This window comes from Adelges cooleyi, unplaced genomic scaffold, assembly GCF_023614345.1.
Source record: "Adelges cooleyi isolate 19-005CV unplaced genomic scaffold, UGA_ACOO_1.1 ACOO_flye_CR_arks_rails_tigmint_CR_PRNA_167, whole genome shotgun sequence".
Taxonomy (NCBI): domain Eukaryota; kingdom Metazoa; phylum Arthropoda; class Insecta; order Hemiptera; family Adelgidae; genus Adelges; species Adelges cooleyi.
In genome coordinates this window covers 1877703-1896024 of record NW_026095824.1, presented here as the reverse complement: position 1 = coordinate 1896024, position 18322 = coordinate 1877703, and the positions used below count along the sequence as shown (strand labels likewise).

The window sequence follows — 18322 nt, the reverse complement described above, 5'->3', positions numbered from 1 at the left end:
CTCTTTGGTTCACTGCTTAGCACTTATTACATTCATTAAGACTTTTACATTCATTATTTAAACTTAACTTGACTTTTATCAGAGTACGAATTTTAATTTAATTATTAGTTCTACGGAAAAATTAATGTGTGAAAGCTGTTCAATTTGTAATTATTGTCAACGCACTAACTCTTGATTTATCTACCATATAGTTAATAACCTCACAGTGTAATGGGCGTTCTATTAATTATTATTACATGTAAACCTGCTTCACAGTACTGAAATTACGTATGTTTTTTTTTGTTTTATTTTAGGTTGAACATGAAAAATCTGCCATAACGAACAATTTATTGATATGGCGATGAGATGAAATCCAATGATCGGTGGCCGTCGCTGTGGATAAGCGCGTTTTTATGGCTTCGAACGTGTTCCGTCAGCCAATTACAAAACGCCATCACAACCTGTCCTAGTCAGCTTTTAGACCAATCATGTACGTGCCACGATTTCGAAGATGGAATATTTCTCGAATGTCCTGGGGCCACTGGGGCAGGTGTTTTCAGTGGTTTGGCTTCGATGGAAGGACCCGTTCAGTCATTGAACATTTATGATCTCGATTCTTCCGTTTGGCTGTTATCGCTAGCTCTGTTTCCTCCTAATACCACACTAAAACAACTTCAAATATCACATTCAAACTTATCAATCATTGCGGACGATGGGTTAAGTAACATCAAGGGGCTGGAGGTATTTTCATTAATATCCGGTAAATTGAAAGAAATACCCCAGAAAGCTTTCTCGGATCTAACCGCGTTAAAGACAATTGACGTGGAATCTAATGACATCACCGAATTAGGTAGTTACACTTTTTCTGGTTTGAATGTGGCCAAAATCAACCTCAAAAGTAACTTGATAGTAAAAATATCAGAGTATGCATTTGCTGGTTTAGAAAACAGTCTTACCGAATTGGATTTGTCAGAGAACAAAATTAAAACATTCCCAACTTCCGCAGTGAGACGGTTAGAACGATTGATGTCTTTGCGGATTGCCTGGAACGAAATCTCTTCGTTACACGACGACCATTTCTCATTCATGAAAAGTCTTGTACAGCTCGACCTCAGTTCTAACTACTTCGAATCAGTTCCTGAAGATGCATTCCGTTTATTCCCTAAACTTAAGATGTTGTCACTTTACTACAATTTAGTGGAAGGCATACACAAACGAGGTTTTAGTACTTTGACTGAACTCGAGTCTATTGACATGAGTCACAACAAAATAGTATTTATGGATCCGGATACATTTAAGAATAATTTGCAGCTGAGAACAATTGATTTGAGTCATAACCATTTACATTACATCAGCGGGCTTTTCAAGAATTTACCAGAACTCAAAGAACTTTTTTTGTCTGAAAATAATATTCTAGAAATCTCCAGTGATACGTTCGCCAATTCTCCAAAGATAATTGTAATTTACATTACACAAAATGCAATAAGGAGCATCGAGCCAGGTTCTTTTTCCAGTTCTTCTGATTTAACGCAGCTTTATTTGAGTGACAATTACATCGAAACTGTAGACGCAAATGTTTTTATTAATTGTCATAAGTTAACTTCCTTGAGTTTGGATAGTAATTTAATTTCCAACCTCGAGGTCGGAGCATTCCGATATAATAACCGTTTAAAAGAACTTAGATTGCAAAAGAATAAACTATCGAGTATTAAAAAAACTCATTTCCAGACATTGCCAGATCTTCTAGAATTACATTTACAAAACAATATGATAACCGACGTAGAATCTGGTGCGTTTAATTTGATGAAAAATCTCCAGCATATTAATTTACAAGGTAATTTTCTTACTTACTTAGATGACGTGTTCGTACACGATCATCCGTCGTTGGTATCCTTACAAATCGACTCCAACGTATTGACTAGTCTACACAATAGATCTTTGCAAGGACAATCTAATTTGAAAATATTATGGCTAGGGCATAATAAATTAACAAAACTAGATAAGACGCTCTTTGCGGATCTCAGTCACGCCAATAGAATGTATCTGAACAACAATTCCATCGAACACATTGAACTAGGTTCGTTCGAATCAATGCAATCGTTGATATATTTGGATATTAGTTTTAATCAGTTGAAAGAAATATCTTCAAAAATGTTCGCTGATCTCAGAGGTCTCGAAGAACTACACATTGCCAACAATCAGATAGCGCATATTGATCCTAATTCGTTTGCAGCGCTGAAGAGACTTACCATATTAGATCTCTCTAGCAATCCACTTCTGAAACTACATAAATACATGTTTCAAAAAGATTTACCTATTCAACATTTATATTTGAATAATTGTTCACTTAGAACAATCGATAATGGTTCATTTGCCAACCTCAACGACCTGGTCGAGTTATACGTGAAAAACAATTTCTTGTTGTCCGATTCCTTGTTACAAATCGACGTTCCTACGTTGACTACGTTAGACATATCGCATAACAATTTGTTCGGACTCAACTCTACAGTTTTAAAATACCTACCAAACATCAAACACGTGAATATGGACAGCTGCAACATTAGACAACTGTCGGCAATGACGTTTAAGTTCAATCTGGAAGTCGGAAGTCTGTCTTTAATGCATAACAATTTGATTTCGTTGCCACCGGATGTCTTCAAGAATCCAAAACGATTGACAGCGTTGAATTTGGATGAAAACGATTTCAACGTAATGCCTTATTCAGCACTAGCCAGTTGTGAAACTTTGGAAAAATTGTCGTTAGTTAAAAATAATCTGACCGAGTTAGACATGTCAAAGTTGACAAGTATGAAAAACCTTAAGAGCCTAACGATTTCTGAAAATCGAATTCAAACGCTCACTGGATATCCGCCAACGTATTTTACTATGTTGACCGAAATGAATTTAGCCAACAATATGCTCTCGTCATTACCACTTAACTTCTTCCAATCTCTGGAACGTCTCGACATTTCTTACAACAATTTTCGACAAATACCACCCTTCATTAAGAATCTACGATTTTTAAACCTTACCCACAACCCATTGTTCCAAATCCGAGAAACGACAAAGTCTCCAGTTAACGATCCGTCTAGCCTCGAGGAACTTCACATGTCCAAAACAAACATAACACTGTTGGGGAGTAAAGATTTCGAAACGTTTCCTGATCTTCATAGTTTGCACATTAGCAATAACCGAATTTCAAAAATATCCCCGGGAACTTTTAGCATACTGGAAGATTTATACACGTTAGACTTGAGCCGGAATCGCCTGGAACTATTACCACAAGAAAGGCTTCAGGGTTTAAGTCGTTTAAGACTTCTCAACTTGTCATACAACTCAATCAGAGAAATCGACGACTTTTCTTCTGACTTAATATCGCTGCAGGTGCTAGACTTGTCGTTCAATCAATTGTTAAAACTTAATAAAGGATTATTCCGAAACCTTGAGAGCTTATCCGACCTATATTTGTACGGAAATTGGATATCCTCCGTTTCTCCCGACGCGTTTAGGACGTTGAAAAAACTCAAGGTCCTCGACTTGGGCAAGAACGATTTCAGAAACTTTCCACTAAATGCACTCAGACCTCTGGAAACCCAAATCAAAAGCTTACGAACAGAAGGTTAGTTTATATTTTAAAATAATATTTAGAAAATAATTGTTTACATTAAAAATCACTTATTTCTAAACAATAGAGTATATTATGTTTGCTATAAGAACCCCATTGAAATAGGGACATAAATAGGTATGAAATATTTTTAGGTGGCATTCTGAGTTGGAGTGGTTATAGGTTCAGCTGATAATAACTATGATAATGGATTTTATTTGTTAGTAACTACTATTGAGAATTTAGATATTTTCTTTAAGAGCTTTTACAATAGCCTCAAACAGATTTTTAATTCAGTTTAAAACATATCATTTTATGTTTTACAATTTCAGAAACATCTTAAGATTTTTTTACTTGCGCAATACATTAGTTAACATATGTATGTATATTTATATACAATATTGCTTACAGAAAATCCACTCAATTGCGACTGTGATCAACAAGAACTTTGGGAATGGATGAAAGATCATCAAAAGCTGATGTCGAAGTCCCAGCAAAGAGGTCTAACGTGTCAACATCCGCCACATCTCCAAGGTCAAGTGTTTGTAAACTTGGAGCCACGCATGTTCTGCGCTATACCTGTAGTGCGTAGGTTAGCCATACAAGACTTTCAACCCGATTCCGTGTTCTTGTCGTGGAAGAGTCGGAATCACTCTGGGCTCCATGGCTACAAAGTGGAATATTATCCCATTGAAGATCACCGTTCTCCAGCTCCCGTCATATCGTCGATGGCGGTATCGCATATCGTAAGTTGATTTTTGGACTTGACCGTTATCGCGGTATATATTATAATTACTTTGTTATTTATGTGCGCAGCCCATGAGCAAGTTCTTGGATAAAGAAGCCCAGACGGCTCTCATCGATAACCTAACGCCGGAAACGAGGTATTTGATTTGCATCATGGGTCTAGGCAATTGGTTGCCGCTAAACACGTCCCAGCACTCATCGAGCGACACAGAGAGCAGTCGTTGTGCCGAAGTCAAAACGTTAGACGGCGATTTGACGTTGTTCTCCGACGAACATCAGATGAGCACGATCCTGACCAGAAGACTGGGTCTGATCATCGGCAGCTGCTTGGGCTGTGTTGTATTTATCATATTGGTGACGGTGCTAGGTTATTTGAAAATAAAAAAACAACGGGAAGACTCCAAAAGGGAACAGCCATTGCCGCCTGAATATTTGTCCTATAGACATTTTTCGTTACACACTGCCGACCCACTTTCAGCTGCTGCTTTACAATCGTCTAGTTCTATAACCTCTATGCATTAGAAACACAAGGTCCCGGGAAATTGAGTTACAAGCACAGCATAAACATGGCAAATGTATAGAATTAGAGAATGGAGATGTTTACCTCTTAAATTATTCAAAGTAAAATTACAGTTTCAACAATTTTTTTTTAAAAACTGAACGGTTTTCAAGAAGAAAAAAAATTGACCACGACATTTAGACGTAGCCCACGTGCAAACAGAATCTAAGAAAAAAACTAAAATATTTACATGTATTTCATATGTAAGCCCTGTAAGTCAGCGTCGACACATAAACGGTATCTATATGTTATATTAATTAGTATGTATACTTACTACTTGGTTGTTTAATTATATTGGTATCAAACTCGTACATCCCACTTTGATAATTATTCAAATGTTTAACCATTTATTATTAATGAATTCGTCAATTTCGTTAAACTCACGGACGTCCAGAACAATATGCTTATAAATAGGAAGTAATTCCTCGTAGAAAGTACATTATCACTTCCCGGCTTACATAATATATAACACTATTTATGTTAACGATAAAATTATGCAAATCTATTGTTAAAAACAAATGGTAATTTACTATACAAATGCGTGAATAATTATTGCAAGAAACGCCGTAGCGTCAACACGGTAATCAAAATATCGAACTACCGTTTAAGTTTTATTAGTTTTGTTGCATCAATATTGCACTTTGAAGATAAATTTGTAAGTATTCGAGTAGTAGTATTCATGACAATTGAACATAATCACAATTCCACTTAAAATCCATTCGTACTTATTTCGAATAAAATTCTAGTTTTTAAATCCCATTTTAATTTTAACCATTCGCTCAAACCAAAGCTTTGTCCAAAACTACTGTGTACTTTTTTCGCATTACGAACAAAATTACATACATTATTTTAAAATCCATCCGTATTATATATTGTATATTATTTACTGAAAGTCGTTTTGTAAACGTTGAACGCTAAACCCCTTTTTTTAATAGGTATAGAGTTTATTACTTAACCAAATGCTCAGATAATATGTTGATTTTAAAAAAAAATTTGAACCGAATGCCCGGCCTGCAAATTTTTGTTAATACGCATTTCGATAATTTAATACCATAACCGCGTTCCATTAAATTGTGTTTGCATTGTAAGTATTGTATCTCAGCCATTTACGGCCAACTTTTATTATGTTGTAATTTTTATATTATACTTTTTTGTTTCATACAATTTTGGTTACTGATTCTACATTTTATTATATTATACACTTTAAGTTAAGAAGGTGTAAAAAATATGTATACAACGTTTTAATTTACAAATGAAATAATAGTTTTACTGGGCAAAAATATCTATTGTTTATATTGTATATAAATATGTAGTCTGCCTTTAAAGATTCACTTACAATCAATTCTTATTCAAATTATATATGTGTTTGAAAATTTGTTATATATAAGAATAGTCCATCCTGGGTCAAATTAATTTATTTGGTTACAAAGTACTAGAATTACACATATGCCAGAGTCATGTTATAACTTCTGATTGCACGTCGTTTGTATATTCAAGTATAACAATAATTTACATCAAAACTCATGATAAATATTACCGTTGTGGAATAATTAATATTTTCTCAAAAATCATTTTCATCAAACTAAATATTAGCAATCCAGTGATTATTTTTAAAAAAGTAAACCACTGCCCAGCTGTAAGTTATAAACAATTATTATCATTTGTGAACGTTTTTTTGTTATCGAATTTTTTGTTCTGTTCCATTTAGTACAGTAAAATTATATTAATAATATATTTTTTTTTAATCACTTCTTTCCATTGAACTGAAACTTGATTCATATGATTAAATTTTGAATTCCTATAAAACATATTAAAACTTCTCAAGCGCCCTAAGCGGGATAGTCTTAATTTCAGGCTAAAGCTTTGTAATATATACTTTTTTTTATTTGTTTGCACATTTTATGATTTTATTCTTAAAAACAAATTAAAAATACTTTAAGTAAAAAATAAAGATTATAAGTTTAAAACGAAAATGCTAAACTTTGGCAACAATTTCTAACGTAGTACCTAATAACCTATGGTATAAAACAATTTTTTTTTTTAACAAAAACAACTCTGACGCTCTTAAAGTTTTAGTATATTTGTTAGTATGAGTCATACTTAGATGCAAATCGAATTTCAGCTCAATGGCAATTAGTTTGGCTGTCCTAATCGTGTAAATGTAATCACTACAACGCTTTGTATGTATGCGCGGCTAAGTCATACTTATGATATTATATTAGATAACAATGTTTGTACCTACCTAGGAATAATATTAATTCAGCATTAAAGATTACCAATAATTATAATTATAGGTCATAATTTAACATTTGTACGTGTTGTTTGTTATGTTACGTTATTGTTTAATACTGCAGTTAGATTACACTATTGTGTTTAAATATAAACGTATATAAATATTATATAAAATAAAAAAATTTTAGCTTCGAGTTGAAGCTAAAACATATTGGTTTTAAAACTATACCTCTGTGTTTTACATTATATAATAAATAATATTGTTAATTATTGCACACTCGCCCTTTAAATATTATAATATAATTTAAAATAAACACATAATATTTTTATAATATAATGTACCTATATATCTGTATAGGTACATTATACCTAGATGGAGAAAAGGTCGAGTGTGAGTTAAAAAAACCAACAATACTATTTAAGGTAGAAACCCAATGTTTAATCCAACAACATCAATTTTTTTTTCAAGACTAAAATGTATTATTAAAATTATCAACATACCGTAGTAGTAACTTTGATAATAATATACTTATATATATGTATATATATTATTATACTTGCCTCTTACAACTACTCTAGTCCATAAACTCAAAACTGTTCAACAATCACGTTTTTAATGAAACTCAGCTTTTTATTTTTTTTTCTTGGCACTTTAATACATATATATTGCGTTTAATTTTCCATCGTACGCAGTATTTTCCCGAGCGAGAATTTTAAATTAGAAAAAAATGATTCGAACTATACTAGTATAACAATTTGGTATTGAGAAAATTAACAGACTAAAAAAAAAAATTAAACGAAATAGTAAGAATAAGTACTCTGGAAAAGCGAGATCGCACTTTTTGTATAATAATTTGTTTTATGCATTTTGAACAATGGCCGTTTCTATTTAAATGTGAACGACTGAAAAAAAGCAAACGAATCCCATCGTTGACGTGACGGGTAAATTGTATTTTTTCTTTTCACAACAAAAATACACGCTTACAAGAAGTTCGAATACTTACAGCTTACCGTAATCGCTAGCTGACAAGGTCGTTCAACTTAGGTCTACGTGTGCAAAAATAATTTTCTACAAAAAAACTATACGAAACATTATCTGGGCGAGTTATTATCGTTATTAAAATGGTAAATTATCATTCAATTTACTTTTATCGTCTCAGATAGGACGTTCAAATTCAATTTTCGTGATTTATTTTTCTGTTTATTTTTTTTTAAATACACCAGCTGTCTGTTGTCCAGTTTAATAATTACAACTTCAACGCACATTATTAAATAATAATAACAGTAATAATAATAATAATAAACGTCTTATCAGTTACCCAGGTGTTATCGATTTTCTCTTATCATCATTCCATCCTCTCCTCTCATCCTTTGACCTCTTCCCTCCACCCTGCCACTTCTCAATGCTACATAATATGGGTTTATCAGTGTACAATTATACATTTGTTAGTTATAATATAATAGAACATAATATAATGATTCAACGATTGCAAAATAAACATAGGTAACAATATCATCGCAGAGGACAATATTGTTACAGTCGTTAATGATCTTCATCAGCTTGGACTCTGAAATACACGGTGACCAAAAGGTCTACGGTATACTATAATATAGTGTACACAATGAAAACACTGGGGTTCGCGCGTTGGATCCCATAGGGTATTACGACTTAAGCTAGTTTCGATAGTATAGAAGAAGCTATATATATATATACACATATATACCTTCCCTGTTTCTGAACGCTAGCATTTATATACTAAGGCTAAGATAGGACGGGATAATATGTATACCGGAACAACGCGGAAATGCCGTTTCCAAACAGTTATTGACAAGCAACACGGAGGGTTCGGTCAACATTTTTCCGGTGCAGACCATTTTGCAAAAATACACATACCTTAAGCACCGAAAACGAATCTGTCCGGCAGGTAGTCTCCTACCCGGCGGCTATTTCACATCAAATTCAATATGAACGGGGCGACAAGGAATGACTGTAAACGAATTTCACTATGATTCTTCCGGTGTAGTCCGTAGAATCCTTGCAAAACACACGTTTTGTGCAAGTACACATACACATAACTACCGTACTTATAAAGGTATACATTCATTTTACAAATAACACGTACACACACACATATTTGTAGGATTTAATAATAATCCTCACCTACACGCGTTCAGTTCAGCACACGGAGTGTAAAATAATAATAATTTTTTCATTATTGAACCAGAGCTTCGCAACCACTTAAGTCCTTGGGCTAAGGACGGTCCAGGATAATTTTTTTAAACAACTAGAAGCCTAAATATTATGAAACGTTCAAAAATAATAATCACAGTTCTGTTTCCTGCGCGTAAAGAGGTGTAATTTTTAATGATTATTGTGATGTACAATGTAGTATACACTGTATAGTACTGTATCTACAGTCGAGGGTAACTCGTCCTACGGCAAGTCGTCAAGTAGAAAATAAAGGAAACGTGCTTTATGAAATGTATTCAACCTTTTTTCACGCGCAATATAGTCGCTCAGGGATAATATGATTTTCAAGAAGAAAAAAAAGTAATAATAAAACTGATAAAAATAATTCTCGGCGCGTCGAGTTATTTGCGAATCGTGAAAATATATTATAATATTAATAATATAAACCCAAAGACCGTATCACATATATTGCATAATATTATTACGCATACGGCACGTTCAATGTAGAATATATAAACGATAGCGATATTTATTTAATGCAGTTTTTGTCGCAGTAAGTACAAGTCTTTTGGCACAGTCGTTTTGCGCCCAACGGCAAATAAACCTTTGTCGTATTACGGCTTTTTATTTAAATATCCTTTCTCGAATTATTCGAAAATATAAAATCGGATTCGATCAAAAATATAGCTGCTACCAAATATATATACTATAAGACCTGACTGAGATAATGAGCGATAGCGATAAAGATGTAAAACTACTGCAAGATATAAATTTAAATAGTAGCGACGGTACCGCGCCATTTGAAATTAAATGTCAAATAAAATATAATTAAAATGTCCTTAGAAAAAAAAACGTTAATAAATAGATTATATGTGTGTGTGTGTATAAAAACCGTATGTAGAATAGGAATAATAAATAAGCAACGCTAAGGTACCGGTGTTTTACTGATTACAAATTTTCTAAAAATGATACAAGTGAGTAATATCATCTGAAATACTAACTCCCTTTTGCTAATACATTTCTGGTTACTGTACTGTACATTTTTGGTACATTTAAAATATTTGTCTCTTGAATAATAATAAAAAAGTACCTAACTAGTAAAACAAATTGAGTGGTTTTTTTTGTGAACAAGAATGTGAGCTAATTGAACACCATCATTAGACTGGTTTGGAAAATTACATGAAAAATAATACCAAAATAGCAATGTTTCCAAAACGATTACCCGCTGACACTATAATTTCGATCTAGTGTTTACTTGGATCTCAAAGTCGATTAGTCAAACCGTACAAACTACAAAGGAAAGTGCCTTGCAAGTATCGTAATTAATAAAGGCAGAGTTCCGTCGCTTTGGAAAATATAATAATGTATTGCGAATAAAGCAAAATTATAATAATATAGTCTTACGCAACAACAAGGAAAAGGTTGTGAAACGGTCCAACGGCTTTTCTATAGATATACAAGATATAATTATAATAATACTTAGTAATTACGTACAATGAACTTAATGTTTAACGATTAATTTCTATCTCTTGTACATTCGGTGTCTTAGAACAATAACAGGCAGCAAGACAATAATGCTGTATAGGTAGGTACGGTGTATTAAAAACATGTGTAATAAAAACATTGTCAATTCCCTCGACCACTTATAATTAATCGTTAAATTATAGATGGGAAACTCCAGAGGAAAAACGAAATTTAAATGGAGCTTTGGGGCTTACACCTACCCTGAAAAGTCAAATTGTATTTACCTCTCTTGGACCGTTATTAAAAAAGGCCTAATTATAGGGTCTAATTAATGACAAGGGTCCAATATTTTAATAATTGACTGCATCCCTGCGCATGCTTACCTATATATAGACAACGTGCCGTTCTAAGTTGGAAGTATTAGAGATTATACAGCTACCCAAGTCTGACTGTCGGAGCAGCTTTATCTGTTGTGTTTATTTGTATTGCCGGCTTTATAATATGTCAATCGTCTATGCAGAAAATATATAACTTATAACGTTATTGAAATTTGCAGACAGTTTATGAACTAGACTCAGACAAATAACTCAGCCTTAAACAGATCAATTTAATTCAAGAGTAAAACGAAAGAAGAACACTGCGCCGAAGCTGCTAAGAAATCCTATACGGTTACGACTGACTCGACCATCGTTCCGGTTTAATGGACATGATATAAATTAATATTATCGCCCAAGAACATTTACTCTGCGCTGTATCCACGCATCTTGCCAGTAAACTGTAAAGTGTTTTTCTCGGGAAAATATCCAATTTACCAATGGCCGCCAATAACCATTAAACGATTTCGCTAATAATAATCGCCGGGTAATAACCGATAGATTTTTCCCTACCCCAAGACGTGCACTTACCGCCGTTGTCGACTGTAAAAATGACCGCTGTTGTTTTCTAGAACTACTAGAAAACCCCTATTGGAATTGAATCACAGCGGTTTCCAATCAAACAGCCCATTGCAACAAAAAAAACCCGTACCTAGTGCCTACTACCTATGACATTACAATGTAATCGGTGCACGTTTATCACGAGTATTGCAGTACACCATCAACTGTGTACTTTTTCAAATAGCAACAACGTTAAACCCATGTAAATCCTAAAATGTATAACGCGAGCAATAATTTAATAATATTTGTGTACATTTACATAGAACTATCTATCCGTGTGGAAATTAAATACTAATACTTTAAGGATTTTTTTATATCGGCAGAAATCATTTTCAGGCATATTGGAAAATCATTCATATAGATTTATTATTAATAAACAGGACATGCTGAAATTTAATTAATCATTAGATAACGAATACAAAGTAGGTACATTTTTTTGTTTTTGTACATCCGAACATATTAGATTTTTTTTCCTAATAACAAATATTGATGTAACGTGAATGTATTTTATCAATTTTAGTTATGCCAATTGTCCAAAAAAATGAATTTCATATTATTGCTAATATTTCAATTGTATTAAGGTGAATAAATAATCAATTTTTTCTTTTGCTACATTCTCATTTGTCTCTCCCTTTTTATAAATTAAAAAAAATCTGCATATGATTAACACCATATTTTTTACAAAAAAAAAAAATGTATTGTGTTCTTGTCAGCGTACTGTGAACTGTTAAAATATTAATAAATTAATGGAAAAACTGCTAAAAGGAAGGGTGAAAATAATACATGTAATATAAATATATGTGTACCTATGTCATTCCATTACATTAAATAATTATTTTCATATCGATCCGCTGAAAGAAAGAAACACTGATGTAAAAGTATAAATCATATAAAACAAAAATCTAAAAAACAACTAATTTTGTAAAAACACATTGAATATTGGTTGTCTTACTTATAAGGATTGAAAGCGAGGTGACGTTTTTTAAAAATGTATATAATACATGTTTTAGTATAAGGCTTGTACAAAGCGAACTAAGTTGTTTCGGGCTTTTAATTAACCTTAGCGCTAAAATGCCGAAAATCAATGGCTACCTCTGATTAATGTGATCAAGGTATGAGTCGCTTATAGTACAAGTGGTTTAACTCCAAATTTTTAAAATATACATTATTTGGCTTAATATTATGTCAAGTTAGTCATATCTTTCATTATAAAAGAGAAGCAACTCCAATAAACGCAACAAAAAAATGGAAAACACCGATTGAATACTTGTACTGTTTTTCCCACACATTCATTTAAAAAAATCTCGTTATTTTAAAAATCAATTACAAGGAGATAATTCACTTTTACAATGAACGACACATATGTACAAAAAGAATCGATGAAACGATTATTGGAATTATTATCTTATAATACGTTATAGCGCCTTATGCATACACGATAGGCAACATAACATACACATACGCCTCGCTTTATCTATTAACTTTTATTGTTCACGCTTTTTAATTGACAAATATATTATTGCTAACTTCATGGTATACATTTTTATAATAAATATAAACTATTAGTATATTATTATTATTGTGGTCGATTCGTTAAAATTGTACATCCATCCAACACAAAACAGTGTGGTTTTATAATTCATTAAAATTAAATAATAATGGTTAACGTCTCATGTTTAAATACATTATAGTACTACATTCGACAGTGTTGAGTGTTCAAAAGTAGAAATGTAGAATTTGTGTGTTCCAAACGAATCACCGTGCAATGGCAAATCAATTGGAAATACATTTTAGAGAACGACCATCCAGTTCGACTTTGTCGATTGTAACAGTCCACCAAGAACCACTTTGGTGTGATGTCCGACACGTTTAAATTAACTATCGAATTTGCTCGGATCTGGAAATAACCATATTGTACTTTCATTCGATTTTGGCATTTTGGCCGAGGGGTTACCAATTACAACAGCAGAAGGCTGTCGAATACTAAACAAAAACCAAATTAAGTTAACTATGAAATATATATATATTGTTTTTAATTTAATATTCATATCATAGTTAAATTAGATAAATTAGATAAATAATAATATAAGTATAAAACAGTAAAATTTAAAACATTGAAGACAAAATTACAAAATGTACCACAAAATAATATTAACGGGTATTAAAAATAAGTCCTAACGGATAGAACTCTAACAATTTACTCTAAGATACGCTAACTTACTATAACTTACTCTAAGATTACTTATAAATTACAATAATAATATTAACGGGTATTAAAAAATAAGTCCTAACGGATAGAACTCTAACAATTTACTCTAAGATACGCTAATTTACTATAATTTATTCTAATTTAGATCATCCATGGACGTTTACGTTTACGTTTACGTTTCTTCGAAGAAGACTTTACTTCTTCGCTTGTCTGAAATAATAGAATAAAAATTAATTTTGGCTTTTATAGTTAGTAACGCGATTGCGACGGGGATATATACCAAAGCTGAAGACGTAGACGGTTTTCTGCCAACAGACTTGTCATCGTCGGATGACTTCGTGGGACCGGGACGACCTCGTTTAACATCTCCCGTCGTGGCCCCAACGAAATCGGTCAGCTTTCTTTTAACTGTCGTCTTAACTTTTTCGATTGATTCGGTGAAGGTAACATCGTCGGATGACTTCATGGGACCGGGACGACCTCGTTTAACATCTCCCGTCGTGACCCCAACGAAATCGGTCAGCTTTCTTTTAACTGTCGTCTCAACTTTTTCGATTGATTCGGTGAAGGTAACATCGTCGGATGACTTCATGGGACCGGGACGACCTCGTTTAACATCTCCCGTCGTGACCCCAACGAAATCGGTCAGCTTTCTTTTAACTGTCGTCTCAACTTTTTCGATTGATTCGGTGAAGGCAACATCGTCGGATGACTTCATGGGACCGGGACGACCTCGTTTAACATCTCCCGTCGTGACCTCAACGAAATCGGTCAGCTTTCTTTTAACTGTCGTCTTAACTTTTTCGATTGATTCGGTGAAGGCAACATCGTCGGATGACTTCATGGGACCGGGACGACCTCGTTTAACATCTCCCGTCGTGACCCCAACGGAATCGGTCAGCTTTCTTTTAACTGTCGTCTTAACTTTTTCGATCGATTCGGTGAAGGCAACAAAGTCCTGTTTCGGTTCCGTTTCGGGTGCACTAACCGTCGTGTTGCAGTTGTCCAACGAGATTGACAAGTTCTTCTCGGTGTCATCACTCGAAACGGTGCTCTTCTTCTCGGTAATGGACGGTTGGACCAGTTTCGTTTGGACGGTCTCCGATTCGGACACGGTCTGGAGGTCGCATTTACCTGCCCTAGCGATGGAAGTGTATTGCGGATAACTTATGCACAGTCGAGCCATTTTGCGGATCAGATGGGCCCACTGTTCCGGGCAAACACTAGACAGAGATAGTGTGTCGTGAAAGTATTTCGTGAACGACGCCGTAGTGTTGACTTGAGCTCTAGGTAACGGCTGAACGTCCATTGCAAAATCACTAGAAACGTGTCTCCTAAACATTATTTAAATCGTATGAATATTGTTAACAATCACCTGGCCGGTGAGAAAAGTATGTGCAAGCGAAGCGTCACATATTATCTTCACCATAGGGCTTAAAGTTAGTAGACGACCTCGACTTATACCCCATTACTCAAACACCACAGAAATATCCCAGTCAATACAAGTAAAGCTAATTACTTAAGTTTTTTCATCGCTGGGTGTTCAGTATCGTCGTCCTCGCAGTCGGAATGTGGTCGCTTTCTTTTTAAGGTGCAATACCGGTCTTTATCGATTTCGCTGTTCATTTCCATAATACCCGTGTGTCTTGTTGTGTGTCCGTGTCCAGTAATCCAATTTTCCGTTGCAGTCATGTCGGTGGCTATTTCACCACCGCCGAGGGCCTGCTTCTCACCCTCGGCTACGGTTGCATTACCAGCCCCGTGGCTGGCGGCAGGACCCCGCGAAAATCCTGCACTTTCGATGGCTGAACTCGATTTCGACCTGTGGGGCGGGCCACCCCCACCTGCCGTTTCCCGGAGTCCGAACCTCCCCAATAAGAAGGCTCCGGGTACTGTTGTCCTTATTATTTTGTGTTGCATATTTCATGTGTTGCAGTTTTAGCCTACTGCCAGGCTTTCCAGCGGTCCGTCGTGTTCCGTTCAAATCCGTTCCATCAGTTCCAGTCCATTCCAGTCCGTTCCAGGTCTTGCAAAATGCCGGGAGCCGACCGTTCTCCCGACATAACCCCATTGTCGCCACCACTTATTCGTCCGAGTACGGCTTATATCGTGGCTGCCCTGCATATCTACAGGGCTTATGAGCGAAGGGCGGGTTGGTTCCCTGTGCCGGCCTCAACCACTTAAGGTAAAGACCGGCCGGGGGTTGCCTCGTCGGCTATTGGGCCCCCCTACCCACGGTTTGATATCGGTGTTTGCCCTCACCTAGACGATTGTCTTACCGGACTAACGGGCTCGTCTACCCGGGGTGACTCTTAGTCTCACCTCTCGCCCTCGGCCTACTAGCGTTGGGTAACCCGTTGCCAGTAGCCCTTGGGTTCCTCGAGATGATAAAGCCCTTCCACCGACGTCAAGGTGGTCACCCGAGGAAGGGGTAGGTTTGACACGTGATGAATTGGCGTATTAAATTGAATTAGACAATTTTATGTATTTACGTTTGAATATTTTCATACTTTGTACTCATCAGATACTATGTAAATAATAATAATAATTATATAAACAAACATTAAAAAATATTAATCGAGAACAGCCGAGGTTTTCAAAAATCTGTCGTCTCAGTAAGCATACTTCTCACGCGTCAAAAGGAGATGAAATGTCTTAAGTTTGATCACAAGGAGAAATTTCTATTTGTTATACTACTTTTCTGTAAAAAATATATTTACAACGACCAACGGAGAAAGAAATAACACCTAATTGTTATTGTTGGTCAAAAAGTTCAGATACAAATAGCTGAACGCCAAAACATTTTTAAATATTTCTAATATTACTGTTATAGCTATAAATTATTATTAAATAATATATTAGATAATTTTATGTATTATGTTTGAATATTTTCCTACTTATTATTCACTAGATGCTATATAAATAATAACTTCCCTAAGTTGCACTAAACGAATAATAATCCGTTCTTACCCGTTGCTCGACGAATGCTTTTTAGACTTCTGGAAAAAGTTCTGCCGTCTCAATCGTTGCGATCACTGTTCCAGTTGGATAATCACAGCCAAATAAAAATATTTTAAGAAACCTCTGAAGAAAACACTGGACTTTCTTACGACAAAACTTGTTTCAGTTAAATTAAAAACAAAAGTAATGTTTATTGTTTATTTATCGACAGGGCGATTTTGTTTTTTCCGTAGCTAATAGTGATTTATTAATTGTTTATGCTGAACAAATATTGTTGTGACTATAGTTAATTAATAGGTAATTACTAATAGATAATAAATGTTACTTAGAAGGTTTATAATGTTAAACATTATTTCATAGATAAATTATTCGTTTATTTCTCCAGTATACAAATTAAATAGAGATAAAACATGTTTTTAAAAAATTATAATTCATATTAATTTACCAGAAATACGAGTATGTGGTATCACATTTCCAAAATTTTCTACTGCCGGATAAATTTAGTATAAAAGATTTGGACTGTGTTACAAGATTTTATGTTAAATTTAAAATTGTCAAAAAATGGTTATTAATTTTTAGACTTTTTATAACATAACGTAATAAACAGAAAAAATTATTTTTTATTTTTGTAAGATTACTGTTCTAACCATATAAATTATTATAAAATAATATATGAAAGTTGTATGTATTTCAGTTTGAATATTTGCCTACTTAATGCTAAATAATAAATACTATTTAAACAATAATAATATAAGCATACCTGTGTATTGAAATTGGTTGACAAATGCTTTGCCATAATCATGTATAACGAGCAAACGTGGTAATGTTATAAAATAGGAAATTAGAAGGAAGTTATCCCATTAAATTATCGACAAACTTTATTCTTGGGTGAATTATCTTTACAACAACTACACTGCGGCGTATAGGTGCATTTTGCTTACAATAATGTGCTTAAAATTTTTAGAATTAAGACAGGTTAAGATTAGGGCTGATCGTTCTTGATTTAATGTATTTTTTTTTAAAATTTAAACATTACAATGTCTTAAATGTGTATCGACTTAATAACTTTTGTATTGATTTCCCACCAAACCTCAAAAAAAGTTTGAATATAATATGTATATTACCGCAACATAATAAATAGTTTAACAGTAAAAAGTGTTTTTAATTTTTGTGAGATTACTGCTAAACCTATGAATTAATAATAAAAGAATATAAGAAAGTTGTATGTTGTTTAAATATTTCCCTAGTTTATAATAATTAATAAATACTATTTGAATAACATTAATATAAACGTACCTGTATTGGAATTGGTCGACAAATGCTTTCCTAACAGTCGCCGCGCCGTTTTCAAAAAGTCTACCGTCTCGGTAACACAATCTGCAATCCTTTCTAGTTTTAATCACTGTTATCCATTTAAAAAATCACAAAAAATAAACAACCA

At 33.9% G+C, this 18322-nt stretch overlaps 1 protein-coding gene across 5 annotated transcripts in view; it reads left to right on the top strand.

The window, feature by feature from the left end:
- LOC126832754 (protein artichoke-like) overlaps positions 1 to 6407 on the top strand; it is a 127058-nt gene extending 120651 nt beyond the window's left edge. For all 5 annotated transcript variants that reach the window (XM_050563666.1, XM_050563662.1, XM_050563667.1 and 2 more), the window contains 3 exons: positions 294 to 3598; positions 3995 to 4329; positions 4400 to 6407. In XM_050563666.1, the coding sequence (XP_050419623.1) occupies positions 346 to 3598; positions 3995 to 4329; positions 4400 to 4852 (4041 nt within the window). In that variant the 5' untranslated portion in view covers positions 294 to 345 and the 3' untranslated portion in view covers positions 4853 to 6407. The remainder of the gene's footprint in view (positions 1 to 293; positions 3599 to 3994; positions 4330 to 4399) is intronic.
- Positions 6408 to 18322: the final 11915 nt, after the last annotated feature.